Here is a 20,511-nt window from a genome sequence, read left to right on the forward strand (position 1 = left end):
CCGCGGTTTCCCGGGCGCGGCTCCGGGCGCGCGCCCCCGCCGCCCCCCGCGCGCCGCCGGGCTCAGCTGAGCAGACAATGGGAGATCAAAGCCGGGATGGGGTGGGGGGAGGAGGAGAAGGAGCAGGAGGAGGAGGAGGATGGTGCCGGGCGGCGGCGCGGGGGGGCGGCTGGTGGAGCCGGCGGGGCGGAGAGCGGTGGTTCGCGTGTGGCGCTGCCTCTCTGCGCTCGATTAGTGTTCCTGGGGAGGGAGCGAGCGAGTGTAGCCGCCGGCGGACGGAGGGGTGCGGGGGGGCGAGCACGCGTGTGAGTTCTGTGTGCGCGGGTGCGCGCGGCTGCGTGCTCCCGCGGGCGCGCGCTCGGTCGCGCGGTCGGGTGCGCGCGCGCCGGGCTGTGCGAGGGCGAGCCGGGAGAGCGAGCGAGTTGCGCAGCTGCCGTGCGCGCACCCCCCCCCCCGCCGCCGCCGCCGCCGCCGCCGCCAGCGCCAGCAGCAGCAGCAGCAGGGGCAGGAACAGGAGCACCTCACTGGCATTTAACGAGCGGAGCTGCTAGTTGCGCTGGAGAGAGACGCGCAGGGAGGAGGAGGAAGAAGAAGAGGAGGAGGAGGACGGGAAGAGGAGAAGAAGGAGAGGAAGAGGAGGAGAAGAGGAGGAGGAGGAGAAGAAGAAGAAAAAGAAGAAGAAGAAGAAGAAGAAGACGAGGAGGGAGAAGAGGAGGAGGAGGCCAAACGGACACCAACTGAAACAAAAGTATTTCCAAACCGGCACCCAACTCCACCTTGTGAGGCTCCCACAGCATGGCTTCCGAGGAACTCTACGAGGTAAGCCCCCGAGCCCCGCCGGCCCTGCCCCCGGCCCCGCCGGCCACCGCACCCCACCCCACCGCACCCGAGAGCGTTTTTGTTGCTCCCCGGGAGCGCCGCCGGGCTTGTCACCCACACTTGCCGCGGCTGCTGCCCCTTCCCGCTGGGCCCAGCGCCTGCGTGTGTGCCCAGCCTGGCCCCCCGCCCCCCCTTCCCTCCCCAGTTTTGCTGGAGGAGGACGGAAATGTGACTGAACGGAGGAGACGGCAAAGTGTTACCGTGGCCTGCGCTCCCCCCCCAGTCCTTTCCCCACGTTCACACAACACTTTGACTCCGGGAGGAGAAGGGGGGGTGCTGGATGGGGCGAGCAGCGCTGACAGCCCCGGCAGTAAGCACGTCGAAGTGCGAGCCCGGCGCTGTGCAAAAATGTGAGCAAAGCCGAGTTATTGCCTCTGTCCGGGGGGGGGGGGGGGGGGGCGGGGGAGGAGGAGGAGGGCAGGAGGGCAGAGGGGCTTTCCTCTTGGATTTGTGTCCATACCAAAGTCCTGTGCCACCATCGTGTGCGTTGGCCGTGCGGCAAGCTGCGGCGGTGCAAAATACTAAAATTTAAACTCCTCGGCTCTTCGTGCTCCAACGATAGGGTTGAGGTTGCGAGAGAAGCCAAAAAGATTGAAAGTTAAGGCTTTGACACGCCATCCTTCACTCGTCACTCGGGAGGTGGTCACAGCGTGTGCTGACGGGAGAGGGAGGTCTTGGGGTGAAGAAGGGAACAAGGTGACAGCCGAACTTTGAGTTTCCTATCTTATGTCTGGCAATTTCACATCCTTGCCCTTAACTGAAAAGCATCATGGTTCTCTTGGATTGAACTTCCTTGTTTTTATTTTTGCAAGAAGTTATCCCCGCGACTGAAAAGCCATTGTTGTTTTGGAGCTGTTCTTGCCTTTTGGGTAGAGAAGAGGCTTCCAAAACCAAAAATGCTCTTATCTGATAGTTAATATGCATCCAGACAGCGATCTGTTAAAAATATATATCCAGAGGCTGGAACTCTTAAGGTTAAAAGGAGGCAGATAGCCTTCAGGACACTTGACAGAAGATGTCTTACCGTACAGCTGGTGCACATGAATCTCTCCTTAATTGAGTTACATCTGTGATGCCATCGGTGAACAGACCCTGTAGAAGTCAGTGGAAGGTGCCCCGGGTGGGCTTGTATTTTAAGCAAGTTGGCTGTCAGCAGAGGTGCTGAACTGATAGACTAGAAAGAAGACCGAAGGCCTGTATTCCCAAGACAGATAAATCATGGTTAATTGCTCTGGCAAGTGTCCCCATCCTCACAAGGTAGCTTAAGCCAATCTTGAAGGGATCATCTCTGAAAGTTGGAGAGAAATTTAGGAACCTCTCTGCGTCTCAAGGAATTGCCAAAAACTTGCTTTGACTTTGCGAGGGTTGTGTTGAGTTTGTGGGGTTGGGCCTGTAGACTGTGCTGCAGACAGTTCTTGCTCTTCGTGTGTTGCCGTGTTTGATCAAAGATGCACAATGAGATATTGGTTTGGATGGGCACTAATAAACGACCAGGAAAATTCTGTTTGCTGAGCATTGGACTGAGGCTGAGAATGACCATTGTGCATGACTCTTCTTGGCTGTCTTGTGTTCAAAATGATGACTTGTTGGCTCAGTAGTCTGTGGGGCACAGTTGTCCTCTGGGCAGGTGACGCGTAGTGGCCATTGCGCAAATGCCGCTCTTGAAAAACACCTGAAGGGATACTTCTAAATTTTAAAAATCTGACACTTTCGTTAATCGTGCAAGTGCAAAGTTTAATTAAGGTGCCAAAATAGTTAATGCTTTTGGACTGACATGTGGTCAAGCTGTCTCTTTTTTCTAAATTGTTGCTCATTTTTGACAAGTTTATATAATATATATATAATGAATTTTCTAGCCATGTTTGAAAAACCATAAAATAATAAATGATTTAAATATAGTGAGCACTAATTTAGGAAGGACATAGCTGTGAGTAGACATGAAATGTTACTTTTTAAGTAATTTAAACTGTTTTGTGAACTGCCTGTGTTATTGATGGTGGGTTTACTTCTGTTTCATGGTTGTCTTATTTATAGGTCATGCCATTCAATATTGTTTGAATCTGGTGTTTGAAATCTGCTGCCATTTGTTATACTTCCATTTTTCCTTCTCGATCTTGATCTAGTGTCTTGATCAAAAAAATGTTGTGTAATCTATTTGCAATTGTTAGCTTAAGTATGAATGCCAACTATTTCTGCTGATATGTGTCATGGTTCTTCCAACATACAAATGAAAAATCCGCTTATAAAAAATGATGGTAAGTTCGTTTTTTTTCTTCTTCTTTTTTTTTATCTTAGTGCATTCACTTATTTGTGGGATTCTTTTTATTCTGGATGTCATCTCTGAAGTGAGGGAGCTGATCTCTATGTAGGCCGGTGATTACAAATTCAAAGATCAAGACCTTGAAATCTACTAATGGGTTGGCAGTGTGACTGGGGCTGGCTGTGTATCCTCAATGTGATTTGTTCCCATGCATTTCAGAGGTTGTGGTGATGACTACCCGCTATTTTTTTCCCTTTTTTTTTTCTTATTTTTTCTTTTTTTTACTGGGGTAGAAACATTGAAGTGACTCTTTTCTAGATGAAAAATGCAGCAGTCGGTAATGTTACCAGCCTCTGTAGGTGAGGCAAATAACATACTTTTTGTTTTTTCAAGTTTGTTTCTTCAAGGGACAAAGTGTTTTTAGTGAGGTGGACAGACATGGAATAGTTGGCGAATAAGACAGGTGAAGGAAAACGTAAGAAAAGGCGCATTGGGTTTTTATTTCTGCAAGTTTGTTTCAACAGGCATTGACATCTTATGGCACCTCTCTTTGTATGTGCCTGCTGGGATTTGTTAGTGTGGTTTTTGAAAAATCCTTTGCACAGCCTTTGGGCAAATGGTAGGGTTACCTTCTTCTTCAATGTGACAGCTTTCCTTTGGCTTACTGACCTGTTTCCCACTAAACATTGTTACTTGTTCTCATCATCTTCACTGGAGTAATTAGAAGTAGACCTCATTTCCAAGGTTCTTTCAGAAGCGAACTATGTTTGCTCTCTCTGCAGTAAAATCCCTTGACCTCCTTTGGCAAACTCTTGCAAGTGGTGTCTGAAGTCATCCTGAGCTGTGGTTGGCATGACAAGTTTGTTTGATGAAATGTGGAAATTGTTCCATACAAGTGCTCTGTGGGAGAACTGTGTGCTAGCCAGCAGGTCAGATGTACCAAGTTGTGGTCAGTGGACAACAACTAATCTGTGCTGAGTTGGGAAGAGTCTCTTTCTCATAAAATTTAATATTTTGTTTTTGTATTAGGTGAGGTGGAAATGCATTGACGTTCCCTACTGTTGGACATTGTGTCTAGTCAAATTACTGAGTTTTTCTGCCTTTCCTCAGGGAACTGCTGGTACAGCTGATACCCATAATATACATGGCCCACTGGATCCATTTGTGTAACTCTGGCTAGGCTTGGGCCATGATTGCTACTCATGTCAAAACATTTTTACTGGGTTTTACTGATAAGTAAGCAAAACAGTTTGTGTGAACTTTGCTAGTGTACCTATGCCTTGATGCCTTCTCTTTACTCTGTGTTTCACATTGGCATTGGTCATAAACCTAGTGTTTTAAGGTGTCTTAACCAATTTCCATTTAAATATTACAGATTAAGATACTGAAAGTCCTGTACTTCAAAATTATACATTTTTGTATGTTTTATAAAATGGAAAATATATATATTTTTTAAATCTTCCATTGCCTTGCAAAAAACATGCATTTTTTCATACTGGTGTCTAATGTCCTCAAGGTGATACTTCACTTCCAATGATGATTCAGTACTTTTGGTTTTATTTTTAGAACTAAAGCCTTTGACATTAAATTATACAGATGCAGTGAAACTACAAACTGAAACAAATTTCAGGAGCAACTGGCTGAAGTGCTGTGGCTTGACATTAAGCTATGTATCAGGTTTAATCACCTAATAAGTAAGCCCAAAGACACGTATTCCAAGAAAATTTAAGCTTTGTGTGTAGAGTAGTGGCCACAAGTCAAAAAAAGTGATCCTGTGGGCTGTTCTTCATTGTGCGTGCTTGTCTTTTAAATGATATAGTGTAGAAAACTGTTGGAGAGATGCTGTCATTTTGTTGAAAATTTGATACTGCATAGGAATTACTCACTTAAACCCAAAGTTTCTCTCATGGCCCTAGTAACACTGCGGTGATCAAATCTTCATCATGTTTTGTGTGCATTTACTGTAAAGTTTAAACATTTGTTTTGCTTAAGTTAACTGAAAGGATAAATCCATTATCTGCACTATGCAGCTTGGAGTTGTAGTTTTTAATGGCTATTTGATGAAAAATTACTCTTAGCAACAAATCAGAATTGGCTGTATATTCAGGCAATAGCCATTTTTTTCCTCATTGCAATGGGTTGTTTTCATTCAACCTATCTTGCAGGAATTCCAGATTGTCTTGGGATCTGTCTTCTGTTGCTTGTTTCTGATGTGCTGATTCCCAAGACCTTGGTTAAAGATCTTGTTCATAAGGAGGGACTTACAGTCATTGAGGTGTAATGCCTAAGTTTTTATGAGTTTATTTTGACAGCTGGTGGAAATGCTTGTTTCAGGAGAGGTAAAAGACACAAATTTGCTTGACTGACCCTACCCAACTAAAACAGACTAGGAATTTACATCAGATGTATTTGTGCTGCTTCCACTCCTTAGGAAATACACATCTGACTTAAAACACAGTTGAGGATTAGCTCTTCATCCTCCACGGGTGACTTTCACTTCTTTAAACTAGAGCACAAATGCAAGAGCACTGCAGGAGTGGAGCCATCACATTTAGTGTAAGAAACTTGACTTCTCCATGTTCTTTGCCAAGCTGCTTTTAACCAGCTTGATTAGTCCCAGAACTCTGGACAAAATTGAGGAGTAGTGCCCTGTCTTCTGGTGCAGCTGCAGGGAAGTGCTGGGGCTGCCCCGGGTGTGCCCTGCCCTCCATGGTGACACTGGCCGGGCAAGGCTCAGGGCTGCTCCCAGGGAGAGCTCAAACACATGCAGGGAAAGGAGGGAACCTCTGTCTGTGTCCTGTGTGGAACACAAATGGCTCACATGGAGATGTCTTAGTAGGTTTTATGCACAAAACTCCTTTGTATGTACATGTACAAAATCAGTATAGTAAAAATAATGGTTTTATTTTTTCATGTATTACTTCTTTTGAATTGATCATGTCCATCACAGACAAAAAAAAAAAAAAGAAGGGAGGGAAAGTGGGAAAGAGATGTCTCATCCATAAAGCCTGTGAGGCTCTGATAATTCTTAGCCTTCACAGTCTGTCTTTTACTGTGATTTAATTTATTGAGTTTTTTGGTCAATCAGAGATTTATTACTGTGGTGCCAGTCACGTTTAGAGTTACAGAACAATTACTTCCAACTTGCAAGACTGTACTATCACAGAAGGTTGCTCCACTATGCTGATGTTCAGTACCTCTTGAATGAGGATAAATTATCGGACACAAAGAACTTAATGAGACATGCCACAGCCCCTTGTTCTTCAGGAAGGTTGGCGTAGCTGGAACAGCATCAGGGTTGCTGTGTCCCTTTTAGACTTCTCAGTAGGTGCAGCTTCATTTCTTCCTGAGTGCTGCAGCATTTCTGATCTGTGCCAAAGCAGTAGAAAAAACCAAGATACTAACAGTTATGCTTTCATCTTATTCAACCAGACTATGTGATAACTGGATGTGCAGATCTGGTGGATATAACAGAGAAGCAGCCCTATAATGCCATTCTCATTCTTCTGTAATAAATTCCAAATCTGCTGTTACTGGGCAGTGTATTATTTTTGTGTATCTGTTGGAAGCACAAGCTCCACAAACTGTATTTGCAGGGTAAAAAGGGATGCACAAGTCTCTCCCTGTTCTCTTCTATGCCTTTGAGGTTTTGAATGGCTGGATGCCACGTGATAGATATTATGGGTCAATAAATACAGGGTTGATTATTTTTTTAATCTTAGAAAAAAATATTTATATTTATAATCAACCCGCCATGTGGTTTCTCTGACAGTATGCTGCTAGTCCAGAAAATACCTGAAAAGTACAGTATTTTATATTATCAGATGTATTTTCCAGAGCTGTAGTGTCTCTCTACGAAGAGCTTTTATTTTTTCTGATTTCTGATGAGCTTTTAATATTTACAGACAAGAATTTTGTGCTCTTTGAAATTATTTCTTTGAACTTCTCTCCATATTACTTAGAGGAAAAGAAAACTGGCATGTTGCTGGTTCAGTACACTGTAAAGGCAAAAATATTTACTGTTTTCATAAACATCCTCATAAGATTTACATGTGTCCCTAATGGTGACCTGTGGCAGATATTTTTCAAGGCATCTATTCATATGTATGAATACACAGGATGGATGTGGATTAAAAAGCATATTTTAATCACAGATCTACATTTTTAAGTTACTTTAAAGCCACATTGGTAGGATTAATTGTAAAATAAAGCAACTATTTTCAAAGTATCTTTTAACTGTAAATTAGTTGTATTGAATAGTGGAACTATGTAACTCAGTTTTGTTGTGGTTCTTCAGTGAGGCTTCACATTTTATTATCACAGTACACACAATGAATTAGTAAAGCTCAGATCAAATATTTCTTCTTGGCCATGTTAAGCTGAGGGTTTGTTTCATTTCTTTTGTGGGGAAAGATAAAGTATATATTCAAGTGGCCTAACCACATTTGTAGTTGTGCTTCTCTAACTCTTCTGCCCCCACAGTTTGTTACACCTTTTAAGGAAATGAAGTGTTCATTCTTTGCTGATTGTCATAGTAGCAAATGAAAAATGAAAACTGTTATTTTTTTAATATCCTGGATTGAAAGGGAAGGAGCTGCTCCTCTTCTCTTCTCTTCTCTTCTCTTCTCTTCTCTTCTCTTCTCTTCTCTTCTCAGGTTGGTTTTTTGTTTAAATAACTTTATGATTTTCATTTTGCAGAGACATTTAAATACTTCTCTAAGCATCTTTACTTCCTGTAAAATACTAGATTATGGAAATTTGCTTGGTTTAGGGAAAAATTTTGGCTTTATTTTGGAGATACCACAGTTTAAAGCAAGATTGTGGGAAGTATATTGTGATGTATTTATCACAGAAAAATGTTACATGTCCATTTTGTAAATACAAATGTAGGGGAACCATTGAGGTACATTCTTAAGAGTATTGAAATGGATATGTATCAACTTCAAAATGCTTTCAAGACTATGATGTGTTGAATGTTGCATTCAATGGATATTCAGAAGTGGGCAATTTATTAAGTGACTTCCCTTAAATGCAGCTCTTCAATGAGGCATCATCAAGATATCGATAACATTTTTCTTACCAATCACTAGACATATGAAGGGTAGAAGCAATTCAAAGTATATTTGTGAGAGTTGACTGGAGTATAGTTTGGCTAGTTGTTAAATCATGCTCATTTGTTGTGTTTTGATTTCAGCACCTGATTTTCCCCAGTTCTTTGTATAAAACACAGCTTGTGACAGCACAGTGTGACGATTCCTTTTCATTTTTGTGTTGAGGTCACTTACAGAGTTAAAAGCAACAGACCTGGGATTGTGTCTGTAAGAAATAATGGGAATGTAAGGCTCTGTGTACTGACACAAAGGATCCATCCAGTTCAGCACCCCAATTCCTATCACAGGTCCATAATGTGTCTCTGTAGAGTGAAAAATGGGAAATATGGCACAGCAATAGTCATTGGGAGCTTTCATGGCTGGCTTTGTTGGGACAAGGCAGATTTCAGCCTTGGTTGTAAAATACTGGCAGCATAACCTGAGCTGCCCAGATGTTCCAAGCCCACATTCATTACCTGTGCACATCTGCCAGGGGCTTGTGGCTGCAGGCCACAAATACATTGTTGTTCCTGAATTCTGTATTTACTTGAACTCAGATTTTTCAAGAAGGGGTTGTTAGTGCATGTGATCAAACAAAACAAACATTAACTCTGTGTAAAACTTCAAGTCATCAGCTTGAGGTTGTATGCTCTAGATACCTGCAGAGTCTTCAGCACAGACTTGATGTGCTGACGGACTGTATGCCAAAATAAGTCTAGCTGGCAGCTGTGTGGAAGTACACTCAGCCTAGAAAATTTGGAGAGAGGAATGTGCCCACAAAATAAGACAAATTGTAATAGCACTTGTAATAATCACTCTAGGAATTAATCTCATTATTTGAAGTTAGTACTGTTTTGTAAGTATAAGCCATAGTAGATTGTACTGAAGTATAATATATAAAGGTTAGAAAGACTGATGGAAAATTTTTTTGAAAACAGGAAAAAACAGCTTTTTTTTTCCTCCTCTGTATCTTTTTGCCATGTAGTTACTTTATAACTTAACTCTTAGGTGGCTAGTCATATTTTCAAGACTAGCACATTTTTTCTCACTTACTTAGTTTACAGATAAGGACAAAACTTGATCTTGAATTAGCAGTGCTTTCAAAGAACAAAGAAACATAAAGTAAGAGCAGTGATGTTTACATCAGACAGAATCTTGAGCTTTTGTTCTTAGTGTATTTTTCTGTGGAATTAGTTTGTAAATATAGTTATGCTAAATAGATATATTCACAGCAACTTGTCAGTTGAGTGAGCATTTCCAGCAAAACAATTTCTAATGTTGCCTGAAAATGATGCTTTGACCTCAGTTTGCCACCCTCTTTTGCAGCTGAAGGAGTAACTAACTAGATGTCCAAGCATTCCCAAGTGGAACAGAAGATTTAATGGAGTGCAGTTTTAGGGCAGTCAATCAATTTTCACTTGTGATGTAGCAAAGTCAGAAGTTTAAAAGAGCAAATTAAACTGTTGGTGCACATCAGGTTTTTTTGTAATATATGTATGTAGGGAAGGTTAAAGCCCAGCTTTGAAATTTTTTCTCCTCTTTGTCTGGTTCATGTGCTTAGTGTTATGTGCTTTGGGTTTTGATTTGATTGTGCAAAAGGGAGTGTGTGGAGTGGGAGGAAAAAAGGACACTTGATCTCTATTTGGTTTTAATCTGAAAAAAACTTCCATAAGACAATGTACTACGGAAGTCTAGGACAAGTTTATCATTATATGACTTTTGAAGGCATTGGCTTCCAGAGAATTAACACTGGCATGAGCTCTATTTTTACCCAGGTCATCAAGGAATGATCAATAACAACAAAGAATTTTTTTTCCCAAATGCCGAAGGCAAGTAGGTTAACTTCCTGTTTCCAAAGATCCGTCAGTGTTTCAGATTCTATTTCACTCCTGTTAGAGGCATCTCTCTTGTATCAGGGCAGCTCCTTAATTGATTTGTTTTTCCTCTCTCCCACATTGTACTCATCAGCTCTCCTGAGGTTTGTGCTTATTTATTTAAACTACCCAAGAATAAAATATTAGGTTCTGAATGAGAAGATGGAAATCACTGTATTTGAGGATGCTTCTTTGAGATGAGACACTGTAGGATTGCTAAAACATGGAAGCTGGTGGATCAAGCAGGTGTTGATTTGACAGCTTAAGTCCATGACAACAATGGATATTGGAAACCCAATGGATATAAAGGGTTATAACTTCACAAAACTTTAAAACTATACAAAGATGGGATAATCTTCATTTTTTCATAAGCAGGATACACACCACAGGTGTAGGCAACCTGTACCATACTTTTCTACTTCCTTAACAGTAAAGATTGAATAACATGTTTTTTGTCTTTTATTGGATTTTTGTTTTAAATGCTTATTGAGGAAAATCACCTTATCTTAAAACACCTTACCTTTAAAAAACAATTCTTTACAAAGATTGATTTAGGTTTTAAGTTCAGCTTTCCTGAAACTGGTATGATGCAGAAGTATATTGAATAAGATGGTGTTTTGGGGGTTATCTATGCATGCTAAAAAACATGGATTTAGTGGGGAGATAAAATGAGCACTGGGACGTGATATGGTTTCTGTCCCCAAGAACATTAGGTTTTGAGCCACTCATAGTGACAAAGTTGAAACTTTACTGTTACTAATTTATAGCTATACCCATATTATTTTCCTACATTTATCCAAATAAAATAATTTGCTATCCTCTGTTCTTCCTACCTTCAGACACTAAAGCACTGATGGACAGATATCAGTTAAGTTATACTTAGAGTGTGAGATGTATTTTTTCAATACAAGTGAACATCTTAGTTAAACATTATGCTGGTATTGGTCTGTAAAATGTGAGGTTCTCTGTTGTTGTGTGTTATTTGAATATATTCAGTATTAATTGAATTATCCAATTCTAAGTTCCTTTTTAAAGTAATTACAAACCAGTTTATCCTAAAAAATTCAATCCTTCACACCTAAGCATATATATCTAATCAAAGCTAAGAAATGTAACAAAACTGATTCCTTGCACGCACACAAAGTAATTTCTTTATCATTCTTACTGTCAAGCAAAAATCATGGGAATTAATGAGTCATCATTCTAGCCTATGTATCTCTGTATATGGGTTTATTATTTCTATTAATAAAACAATGCTTTATTTGGCCCTTTATTTTTTATGTGTACTTGTTTATATTGATGAAGCTGGAACTAAAAGTATGTGACTAAAGGTAATAATTTGGAGAAAGGGATTTTATATATCTACCTGCTAAATAAAGACTTAAAGTATAGTGAGACAGTAAATTATGAGAAGGGGAAGAAGAAAATAGTGCTTGACTGTGGAACCAGTGGAATTTTATCTTGTGCTTGTCACTAAATTAATACTTCCTTTCTATTAATTTGTCCCTTTTGTCCAGTATTTGAGTTCTATCTACTCAATGTCTTTTCAATACCTGCCTCTCTCATTTTCAGTCAAACTGCCAGGAAATTCTTTTTCCATCCAACTTGCCAGAAAAGGGCACATTCAGTGTGGAATTGTTGCCTATTGATTGTAAAATAAGGATGTTTTCTGTTTTTTTCTGGAAGAAGCTGTAAATTGGTTATATAGTGGAAGAAAGGCCTATGCGTTAAAATTGCTTTATCTTTTGTAGAAAGATGGGTGGGCAGGGGTTATTGAGTGAAAATGGAGGCTCTCATCATTAGGTCACCTGAGTACTGTCTCAAAAAGTAATTCTCTCTTTTCTCTGTCACAGTATCACTCAGACTCATGATTTCAGAGATGATTGCTCATCTCCCTGACAAAGTTTGAATCCCTGAGCCAAAGCACAAGCAGAATAAAGCCTTTTTCTTTTTTGTTTTCTTTTCCCCCCCCAGGTAAATATTGTCAGAACATCTTAGAATAAAGTAGAGCAGGCTAATTTGGTCTGGTAAAGAGAAGCTATGCTGCAAGTACAAGCTACATACAGACCTGTCCCCTTTTATGTTGGTGTTTGGTTTGGTTTTCATGGGGCTAACTGCAGAGAGGTATTCAACTTGCATGCAGTGGTTTTTTGGTGTCCTCTGCAGTCAATGAGGACTTTAGGCCAGAAGGCCCTTTAGACCATTTAAGTGAAATTTCTCTAAAAGGTCATAGACTTTATCCCCTTCCTCTGTAAAAAAATATACAAAAGTAAATTGGGTTAATTTAGTCAGTTAAGTTAAATATACTTAAATGTGGCCTCCTAAGCAATAAGGTTTTGTTTCCTTTTTCTACAGTCTTCTGATCCTAATGCAGGATAATACCCAACTTTTCATTCATTATAGGCTTTCCCTTGGGGCTGTGAACTGTGTTAGTAGGTGAATGTTGCTGAGGGATTGTAGTGTTGAAGCATAAAGAGTTTAGGCATATGGTGTAAGCTAAGGCTTGTTATCTGAGAGACAATAACTGATCAAGTTATGTTTTTAAATAATTGTTATATTTTACTTCCTTTTATATTAAATCTCTGAAGGTATTCGGGTGGCTACGTTTTATGATTGACTTCAGTTGTCTTTGCTTGGATTGCTCAGCTGTTCCTTCTGTTTGAGCCACAACAGCAGCTTGGCCATGTTTTAAGAGGATTGGAAAGTTGATCTGGCATCATTAAAAACAACCAAACAAAAAACTCTGGCTCCCAAATATTTGTTTGGTTGAAGCAGTTCCTCCGCCTGTTTCTGTGCGTGGCCGTACATGTTCTTGCCAGGATGACAAGGCAGGTGTGGAAGGTTATTGAAGCTGTTAAGCTTCTGAGTGATGGCCACAAATAAACAGCCTTAGTGAGCAAGTCCTGAGACAAGGGAAAAACTGTGTATGCTGACAGTGTTTGTGTTGGTTTTTCACTTAACATTTCTTTGAACAGTGTGATATTTAACATTTGGGAGACTGTCCACTTCCAGCTGTGAGTACTAGGGCTCTTTCCTCTACTAAAACAAATTTAATCTTAAACAAATCTAAGTGCCACAAGCCTTGCTTGCCGCCAGTGTCTTCCTCCTTCCTTTGCGCCCGCACCGATTTCTGTCGCTGGGTGAGGGGAACGCTCATTAAGGAAGCTTGCCTAGCTGAAGGTTGCCCACTGCTTTTACAGAAATAGTTTTCTGGCAGTTTATCGACTGGCCAAGGTTGAAATCCAAGAGGTGCCACTTCAAGGGAAGAAACAGGAATATATGGCGTGTCATGTTTGAAGAGAGACAGGAGAAAATGGGTTAGATGTGGGGGGATGGTTGCAGGAATGACTTGGCTCTGTTAAAAAAAAAAAAGAAAAAAAGAATCTGTCAAACTGCAAGCTTAATTTTCAGCTGGAACAACTCGCTGGACGGACTTGCAGTGCGACTGCACAGCTTGTTGCCCATGGCTTGAGCTGACTCAGAGCCGTGTCCCGGACTCCACCTTGAGGTCAGGCAGCCGGTGCGGGATGGGCTGGGGAGCAGCGCTCCCGGGAAAAGGGCTGCAGCCCCGGCACGGCACAGAGCAAGGTGCTGCGCTGCGGGGTTTAGTGGCTGCTCACTCTTCCATTTCTGGGGAAAACGGCCAACTCGTGCTTGCGAGAGTTTGGGATTCCACTTACTTCTCTATGTTGCAAAACTTTTACAATTCCCTGAATTTACTTTCACCATAGCAGTTGCAAAGCTTGGTCAAACTTACTGCCTTTAGTGTGCTGCGGAAGTAATGAAAATTCTGCCGCAATGTAAGGTTGTATTTTCCTTGTCCACCTAGATTATACTGTAACTTGCTCTGAGGCTGTTGTGCAAACCCAGTTTGAAGATGCAGGGGACATACAAGTGTAGTTAAAAAGTATAATTTATTTCTAAATGTTCTGGTTATTCAGTGAGCGGGCAGTGGGCAGGGAGTGGGATGAAACAGGATGTCTCCTTGTAGTTGAGTTCGCTTTAAGCTGCATTTAATTTAAAATGCTGATATTCATAAAGATTTTTTTTAGCCCCTCCAATGGAATTAAAGTTCAGAGTATAATCACTGTCAATATCTTTTGGGTAGAAAAAGCTAGGCTTTAATTACTTTTGGTTTCAGTTTCACTAGCAGGAGCAAATTATTTTCGTTTTGAGTGTGTTTACGTGAAGGTGGGAAAACTGATAAGGAAAGTAAACTGCGTTGCTCTCTAAGTCCTTCCAATATATAAATAAAAAATTGTTAGAAATGAAAAATACCTATTAATACTAAAGACTACAAGGCCAGTGCTTTCTTATGGAAGTATTTGGAACATAGAGGTAGTAATTGAGTGAGACTTTAGAAAGTAGCTGAGTGCTTTAAGTGCCCCAAATCCAATGTTCTCAGTTCTTTGTGTGTGTGTGTAAGTCCCTTATTTTGCTTATATTAAGTAAAAATATTCTCTCAATTATTTAGGTATAGGTAATAATAAAGACATTTATTATTTCTGTATGGTAAATATTATTATAAAATACTAAACTATTTATTCAGCATTTTAAAGACAATTTTATTGAAAAGATTTAATATACTTATTACAAATTCTGCATTTGTATGCAGTTTGAAAACATAAAATAGCTTAAAATATTGGTTATCCAGGGGTGTAGCACACAAAAATTAAAATTGCCTGAATGTACATTCAGATGACTCATTGTTTTAACAGGTGCATGTAGCAATAAGTGTTAAAGCTATACTTAGTTTCTAAACCAGTACAATTTAATAGTATTGCCAGCCACTGACATTGGTCCATCATTTAGTTAAAAAGACCCAAACCAACAAATTATTAAATAAATAATTTAGAAGTAGAAAACAAGGTTACACTCAGGAAAAAAAGTCTATTGATCATTGTCTAGAAACTCAGTCCAATATATTCAAATTTATTTGCTTGCCAACAAATTATTGAAAACAAACAGTGAACACTTTAGACTACTTACATGAAAATAACTAAGTCAAATACACTTTCAGTGTGCCAATTTTTATTGAGTGCCACACTTCAGTAAAAGCAGAATCAAATTATAAAATTGTCCATTATTATTGGCCCTTCCACTCTTCCTCAGTTCCGACATAGTTTTAACACCCAACCTGGCCTAGACACTGGGTTCTTTACACACAGAAAATAAAGAATAAAATTCTGGGTTTGATTTTTCACAAGATAAAAGTAAATAAATAAAGTATACACTTAGGGATAGAAAGTTGCCTCAGAAAGTTCTGTAATGTCTACATTTTCTATTTTTAGAAGCAAGGCACATTTTCTGTACATTTATGTGACAGAGTAATCTTCCTGTAAATGTCTAGATGCAAAGAAACCATGCACTGTTACTTCAGAGTGATTACATTAGCTGATGATTATTAACATTTTCTTGGAATTACTAATATGTGTTGGTCATTCATCATATTTTTCTAAGAAAAAGTAATTGTGTTCTCTTCAATTTTACTATTCTGACAAAAGTGAAATGATACATAAGATCACTTCCATGAAAATAATCAGCACTGATAGTTATCATTGCTTATTTCAATGTTCTACCAATATTGGATTTGCCAATAACATATAAGCACTCTTAAGGGGAATAATGTAATAAAATAAATGGAAATATTTAATTTAAAAAGTCATACAGATTTTACTGAAAATATAAAGAAAGCAGTTTTGTCTCAAAGTTTTATTACTTTCAGATAAAAGTTATGGAGGTGTTTTTTAATTCCTACAATGAAAAGTCATTAGGGATAGATAGAAAACTGTCGTAGTGCAGTAAGGCAGGGGTGAATATTCAAATACGTGAAGATTCAGTGAAAATGCCATGAACACTAGTGGCTATTTGCTGTCACAACAAAAAGACCATTCATAGTAGATTATATAGACTTTAATCATAAACTTTCTATCCATGGGGTTAAGAACAATATGAAAATTCTCTTATCTATTGAGAGCAAAAAAATGCTAGTAGCGACATGTGTCTACTAGATAGGAACACTAATAGTTGAGACAGAAATACTGAAAGAAATATTATTCTATGATTTCTTAAAAAATATGGTGTGAGTCAGACTACTGTTGTTTACGGGCCAAAATCTTGGTGGTTTGTTCTCAATTTACTGTGATTTACAAATAAACATTTCTTTATTCTGATAGAAGCAAACAAATCTAAGTTTTTCTTTAGTCTACGGGAGACAGGATTTAAAACAAACAAAAAACCCCAACCAACTGAAGGTATCTAAAGTATTGTGGTTTGTCTTTTGTTATGTGTTAGTTTTAATTGTTTAGAAGTGTAAATTAGATAGGCTAGGCCAGGATGTAACATAAGTACTAGACTGGACAGGTTGATGTTGATTGCAAAAAAAGAACTGTAAAAAGCTGAAATGAGAACTGCTTAGCAGAAAATTAAAGAAAGCAGTCACTGCTTGTCCAAGTGTTCATGACAATTTGAACTGATCTGTACTTACCTCTTTACTCTGAGGCTGAAAGTTCTGATTGACAAAGATACTCACGTAGGTATAGTAATCATTTGTAAAGCACCTGCTGCAGTACTGCATGGTGTTCTGATTTCAGAAATCTATCTCCTTGCTAAACCAACATGGTCCCTATCAAGTCAATTTTAAACTGGTTGACCAGCAGATCATAAAGCAGTAATAGATTAAGGACATTCATGCTGGATTTTTTAGAAGTTTTTCACAGCCCATTGCTTTGAGGATTTGGATAATGATCTAGAGGAAAATATAATGTAATCTCTGGTAAAATGCATATGTGCAGACATGGATGGATTCATAAGTGTGAGGGATGGTCTGTGCTGGGTTAATGGGGATCATTCATTAATGAGGATACATTAATGAGGATACATTAATGGAGCTGAAGACACTTGTCCTGACAGTGGGGTCATACCTGCAGAATGGAGAGTGGTGCTTTGGGAAGGAGTAATTTGGTGATACAATACAGCAGCTAAAGTGCACATTGCAGTCTCTTGGTATGGACATTGGGGATCTCAAGTGGAGTTAAGTATGCTGTTACCGTGCTCTGTAGCTTTTAGTGAGATGGTAGAAAATTGTATCTTATTTGAGCTTCAAATGAAAAAAGCCCCCAAACCAAGGTGAACTTACAAAGATTCAGAAAAACATGTCGAGGACAATTGCAAATATTAAAAACAAATAAGTCAAGAAACCCTGGCGTACAGCAGGAGCCTGGAGAAGCTCACTCTGTGTAGTATTTAGCAAAGGTGACTCATGGCCTGTAAGCACTTATACGGGGCAAAGATTTCAGACAAAGTAGTCCTTTAGGTATACTAGGTTTTGGATGACAAAATGCAGTAACTCAAGAGCTGAACTGAGGTGTATTACTTCTAGAAATGTAATAAATTTAAAATTGAAGTCAGTTGTCTATCAGAACAGCTTATTTTTAAGAATGTTCTTATGTCAGGGAAAAAAAAAAAGCTGTAATTTTTTCCAAAAAGATGCCTTTAGTTCTAGCACAATATGATGATCTGATGCAGGAATTTTGGAGCGAAATTATCTCTCATACAGGAAGGCAGACTAAGTAATTGTTACTTGCACAGGTAATCTAAAAAATCTGATCTGAAAAGTGGTTTTGGCATCAAGGGCACACGGTGCTCTGTTGTAATGTGCACCTGTGTTTTTGTTGGGAAGGCTGAAAAATGTGAGAGAAAGAGAAGGTTAGGGGTGTAATGAGAGGATATAATAAAGATGGGTTTAAATTTTATTTTTCACATAGAGAGGAGCTAAGTATGAGATTTATTAAATCAAAATATGTGATCATCCAGGCAACACGTACATCTTCCATATAGCATTTAGAAAGAGTTTTGCATGCTAATTGTGTGAATTAGCAACCGGCTGGGAACAATACCCTGCTATTTGTTAAAGGAGAGACAATAAAGTTCTTCTAGACAGGAAAGAATCTACATTGTTAACAGATGACCTGAAAGTTCAGCTCATTGAAAAGGCAAATATTTTGACCGGGAGAATAATTCTTCCTGTGGAGCAGTATGAGTTGCTGTGCTAAAGCTGTACAGCTATTTTTAACCATGTCACAGCTATTGAGCTTAGTCTTCAATTTAGTTCATAAACAGTGTAAAAAAGACTAAGTAGGTCTTTCTTTTTGATGAATGTAGAGGTGAGTGTGTCAGAATCTGCCCTTTTTGCAGTTTTTGTTTATTTTGTGCAATTTCTGCTTTGGTTTTAACAGTTTGGTTGTAGATTTTTGTCACTTGTCATCACTACCTGCTGCATTCTGTTTTCTTGAACACCAGAAGCACTTGCACTGGAGTAATTGTGGGCAAAAGATGAAGTTGCATGTGCAATGAAGGTTGTTATGGTCTAGGGGGGAAAAAGTGGAGGCTCTGTGTAAAATCCTACTTCCTTCCAAATGACACTGAGTTTTTCAAAAGTTTGTTCTTGAACACTTCTGTGGTTTAAAAAGTTTTATTCCAGTTTTGCTTTGTGGCAGTTGTACAGCAGAATTTGCATTTGATATGTAACTTTTGAGCTTGACTAGAATCTTCTGGATGCTTGACTTGAACATTGAGCATCTAAAATCTTTATCAGAAAATCTTTAATTTGATTTCCTGAATTCTAGGTTTTTCTGTTTTAAATGCTGAATTTTTTTTTTTTTTTTTTTTTTTTTACTATGATAAAGGTCTCTGAATTACTTCAGAGCTTTCCAGTGGTAAAGTTGTTGCCTAAATTATGTCTGCAGGTTAAGGTTCTTCAAAAGATATGTTTGTAATACAATCAATATCTTATTGAGAAATATTTGTAATAATGAAATGCTACAAGACCTACATGTATCATAGACTTAAGATATTTCATTTTTCAAAGACATTAGACTGGAGATTGTACATCCAGATAAACAGATTTTAACTGCAGTAGTGGACATCACTGACAAGCTTATGTATCTATACAGGTAGTATTTCGATTCTTTATGATTTCTCTGGGACATGTTGCAGATTTTATGCTCAATCTGTGTATATACATGAGTGTGTACTGCATCTTTTGGGAAGAAAACAAGCATCTTACCTCTTTACTTTTTATTCCTTGCAATGTGGAAAACATGTAAGAAAATGTGACCCAGACAGGAGAAACAACTATGAATTGCACAGAATGCAAAGCCCTATGAATTTTGTTTCTTTTTGCTTTTCCTGTTAGTGAGTTTACTCACTTCATCTATCAAAATGTTGAAATTGGTTCAGGCCTAGTCTTTTCCTTTGCCTTTCCACCACTTTCCCACTACAATGCTAATGTTTGTGGGACAACAGAAAGCAGGTGCAATGTACTACATTTTGTGATAACTTGATGATTTGGTGTCAAGCTGAGAACAGGCTATACTACCTTTGAATATTATTCATGGAAATGAACTAGAAAGTATAACCACACACACAAACATTCCTTATGTTAGGGCACGTTTTAATAGCTCACCAAAACTTTTTAAAGAACTACTTTGAAAAAGACTATTTGACCAAAAAAAAGTGATACACTGTAAGTGAAATTATACTGAGTCTGCTCTGTGATACAGTTAATTGGCAATGCATAAGTGTTACCCCCAAAAAAACCAACAGGAAAAAAAAAGAAACTTGAAATTCAGCTTCCACCAAATTATGATGCTTGCTCTTGCTTGCCTGATGAAGACAATATAAACAAACCAAATTTAGATTAACCCCTTGTTCTTATATACTAGATAAATCTAATAAAACTCAAGAACTATGCCTAAGCATCTTTTTTTTTTTTCTTTATGGATTTTTGTACCTCATTGTAAAAATACTGCTATTTACGTCACAAATTGAAACTCTCGATTCAGGAAATGCCAGATTAACAGTTGCCTTAATTCTCTTTATATCTAATTTCTGCTCAGACTGGATCATAGGTTTTGTGGTCAGGGAAGAAAACCATTTGCAGTCATAATTGACAGAACTAGAAGGTGCACAGCTAATCTACCCTTTCAGATGAATTCAGTGGGAAGGATTCTTCCCCTTTGGTGCTTCCAGAGGAGAAGCATAAGCCATGAGCAAAAACCTGCCATGCTTAAATTCTCCTGTTTGTCCTTATTCTCAAGGACTAGGGATTCCCACATATTTCTGAGGTGATATATATTGACATCCTGCCCTTTCCTCATCTCCTCAGTTGGGTATTCCCTTTAACAGCATGTGTATTTAGGACTCCATACAGAGACATCTTAGGGAGTTTATCCACCTGAAAGGTCTCCCTCATAACCCTCAATTTTTTTTTCTTTTTTTCTCCCCTGGTTTGCTTAATAGGTAGTTTGAGGCCATGTTTTCTTCCACAAAGAGATTTATTTTAAATTTTGGCAGTCCCATCGGTATTACTTTAAACAGCTGTGAAAAAGCATCCTTGGGCTGTTAA

At 39.0% G+C, this 20,511-nt stretch overlaps 1 protein-coding gene across 3 annotated transcripts in view; it reads left to right on the forward strand.

The window, feature by feature from the left end:
• The first annotated feature begins 462 nt into the window (after nucleotides 1–462).
• CDYL (chromodomain Y like) overlaps nucleotides 463–20,511 on the forward strand; it is a 105,234-nt gene continuing 85,185 nt past the window's right edge. For all 3 annotated transcript variants that reach the window (XM_054285145.1, XM_054285143.1, XM_054285144.1), the window contains exon 1: nucleotides 463–819. In XM_054285145.1, coding sequence (XP_054141120.1) covers nucleotides 796–819 — 24 coding nt within the window. In that variant the 5' untranslated portion in view covers nucleotides 463–795. The remainder of the gene's footprint in view (nucleotides 820–20,511) is intronic.

The sequence above is a fragment of the Melozone crissalis genome, unplaced genomic scaffold, assembly GCF_028551555.1.
Source record: "Melozone crissalis strain CALT ecotype California unplaced genomic scaffold, PUWL_Pcris_2 ptg000042l_1, whole genome shotgun sequence".
Classification (NCBI taxonomy): Eukaryota; Metazoa; Chordata; class Aves; order Passeriformes; family Passerellidae; genus Melozone; species Melozone crissalis.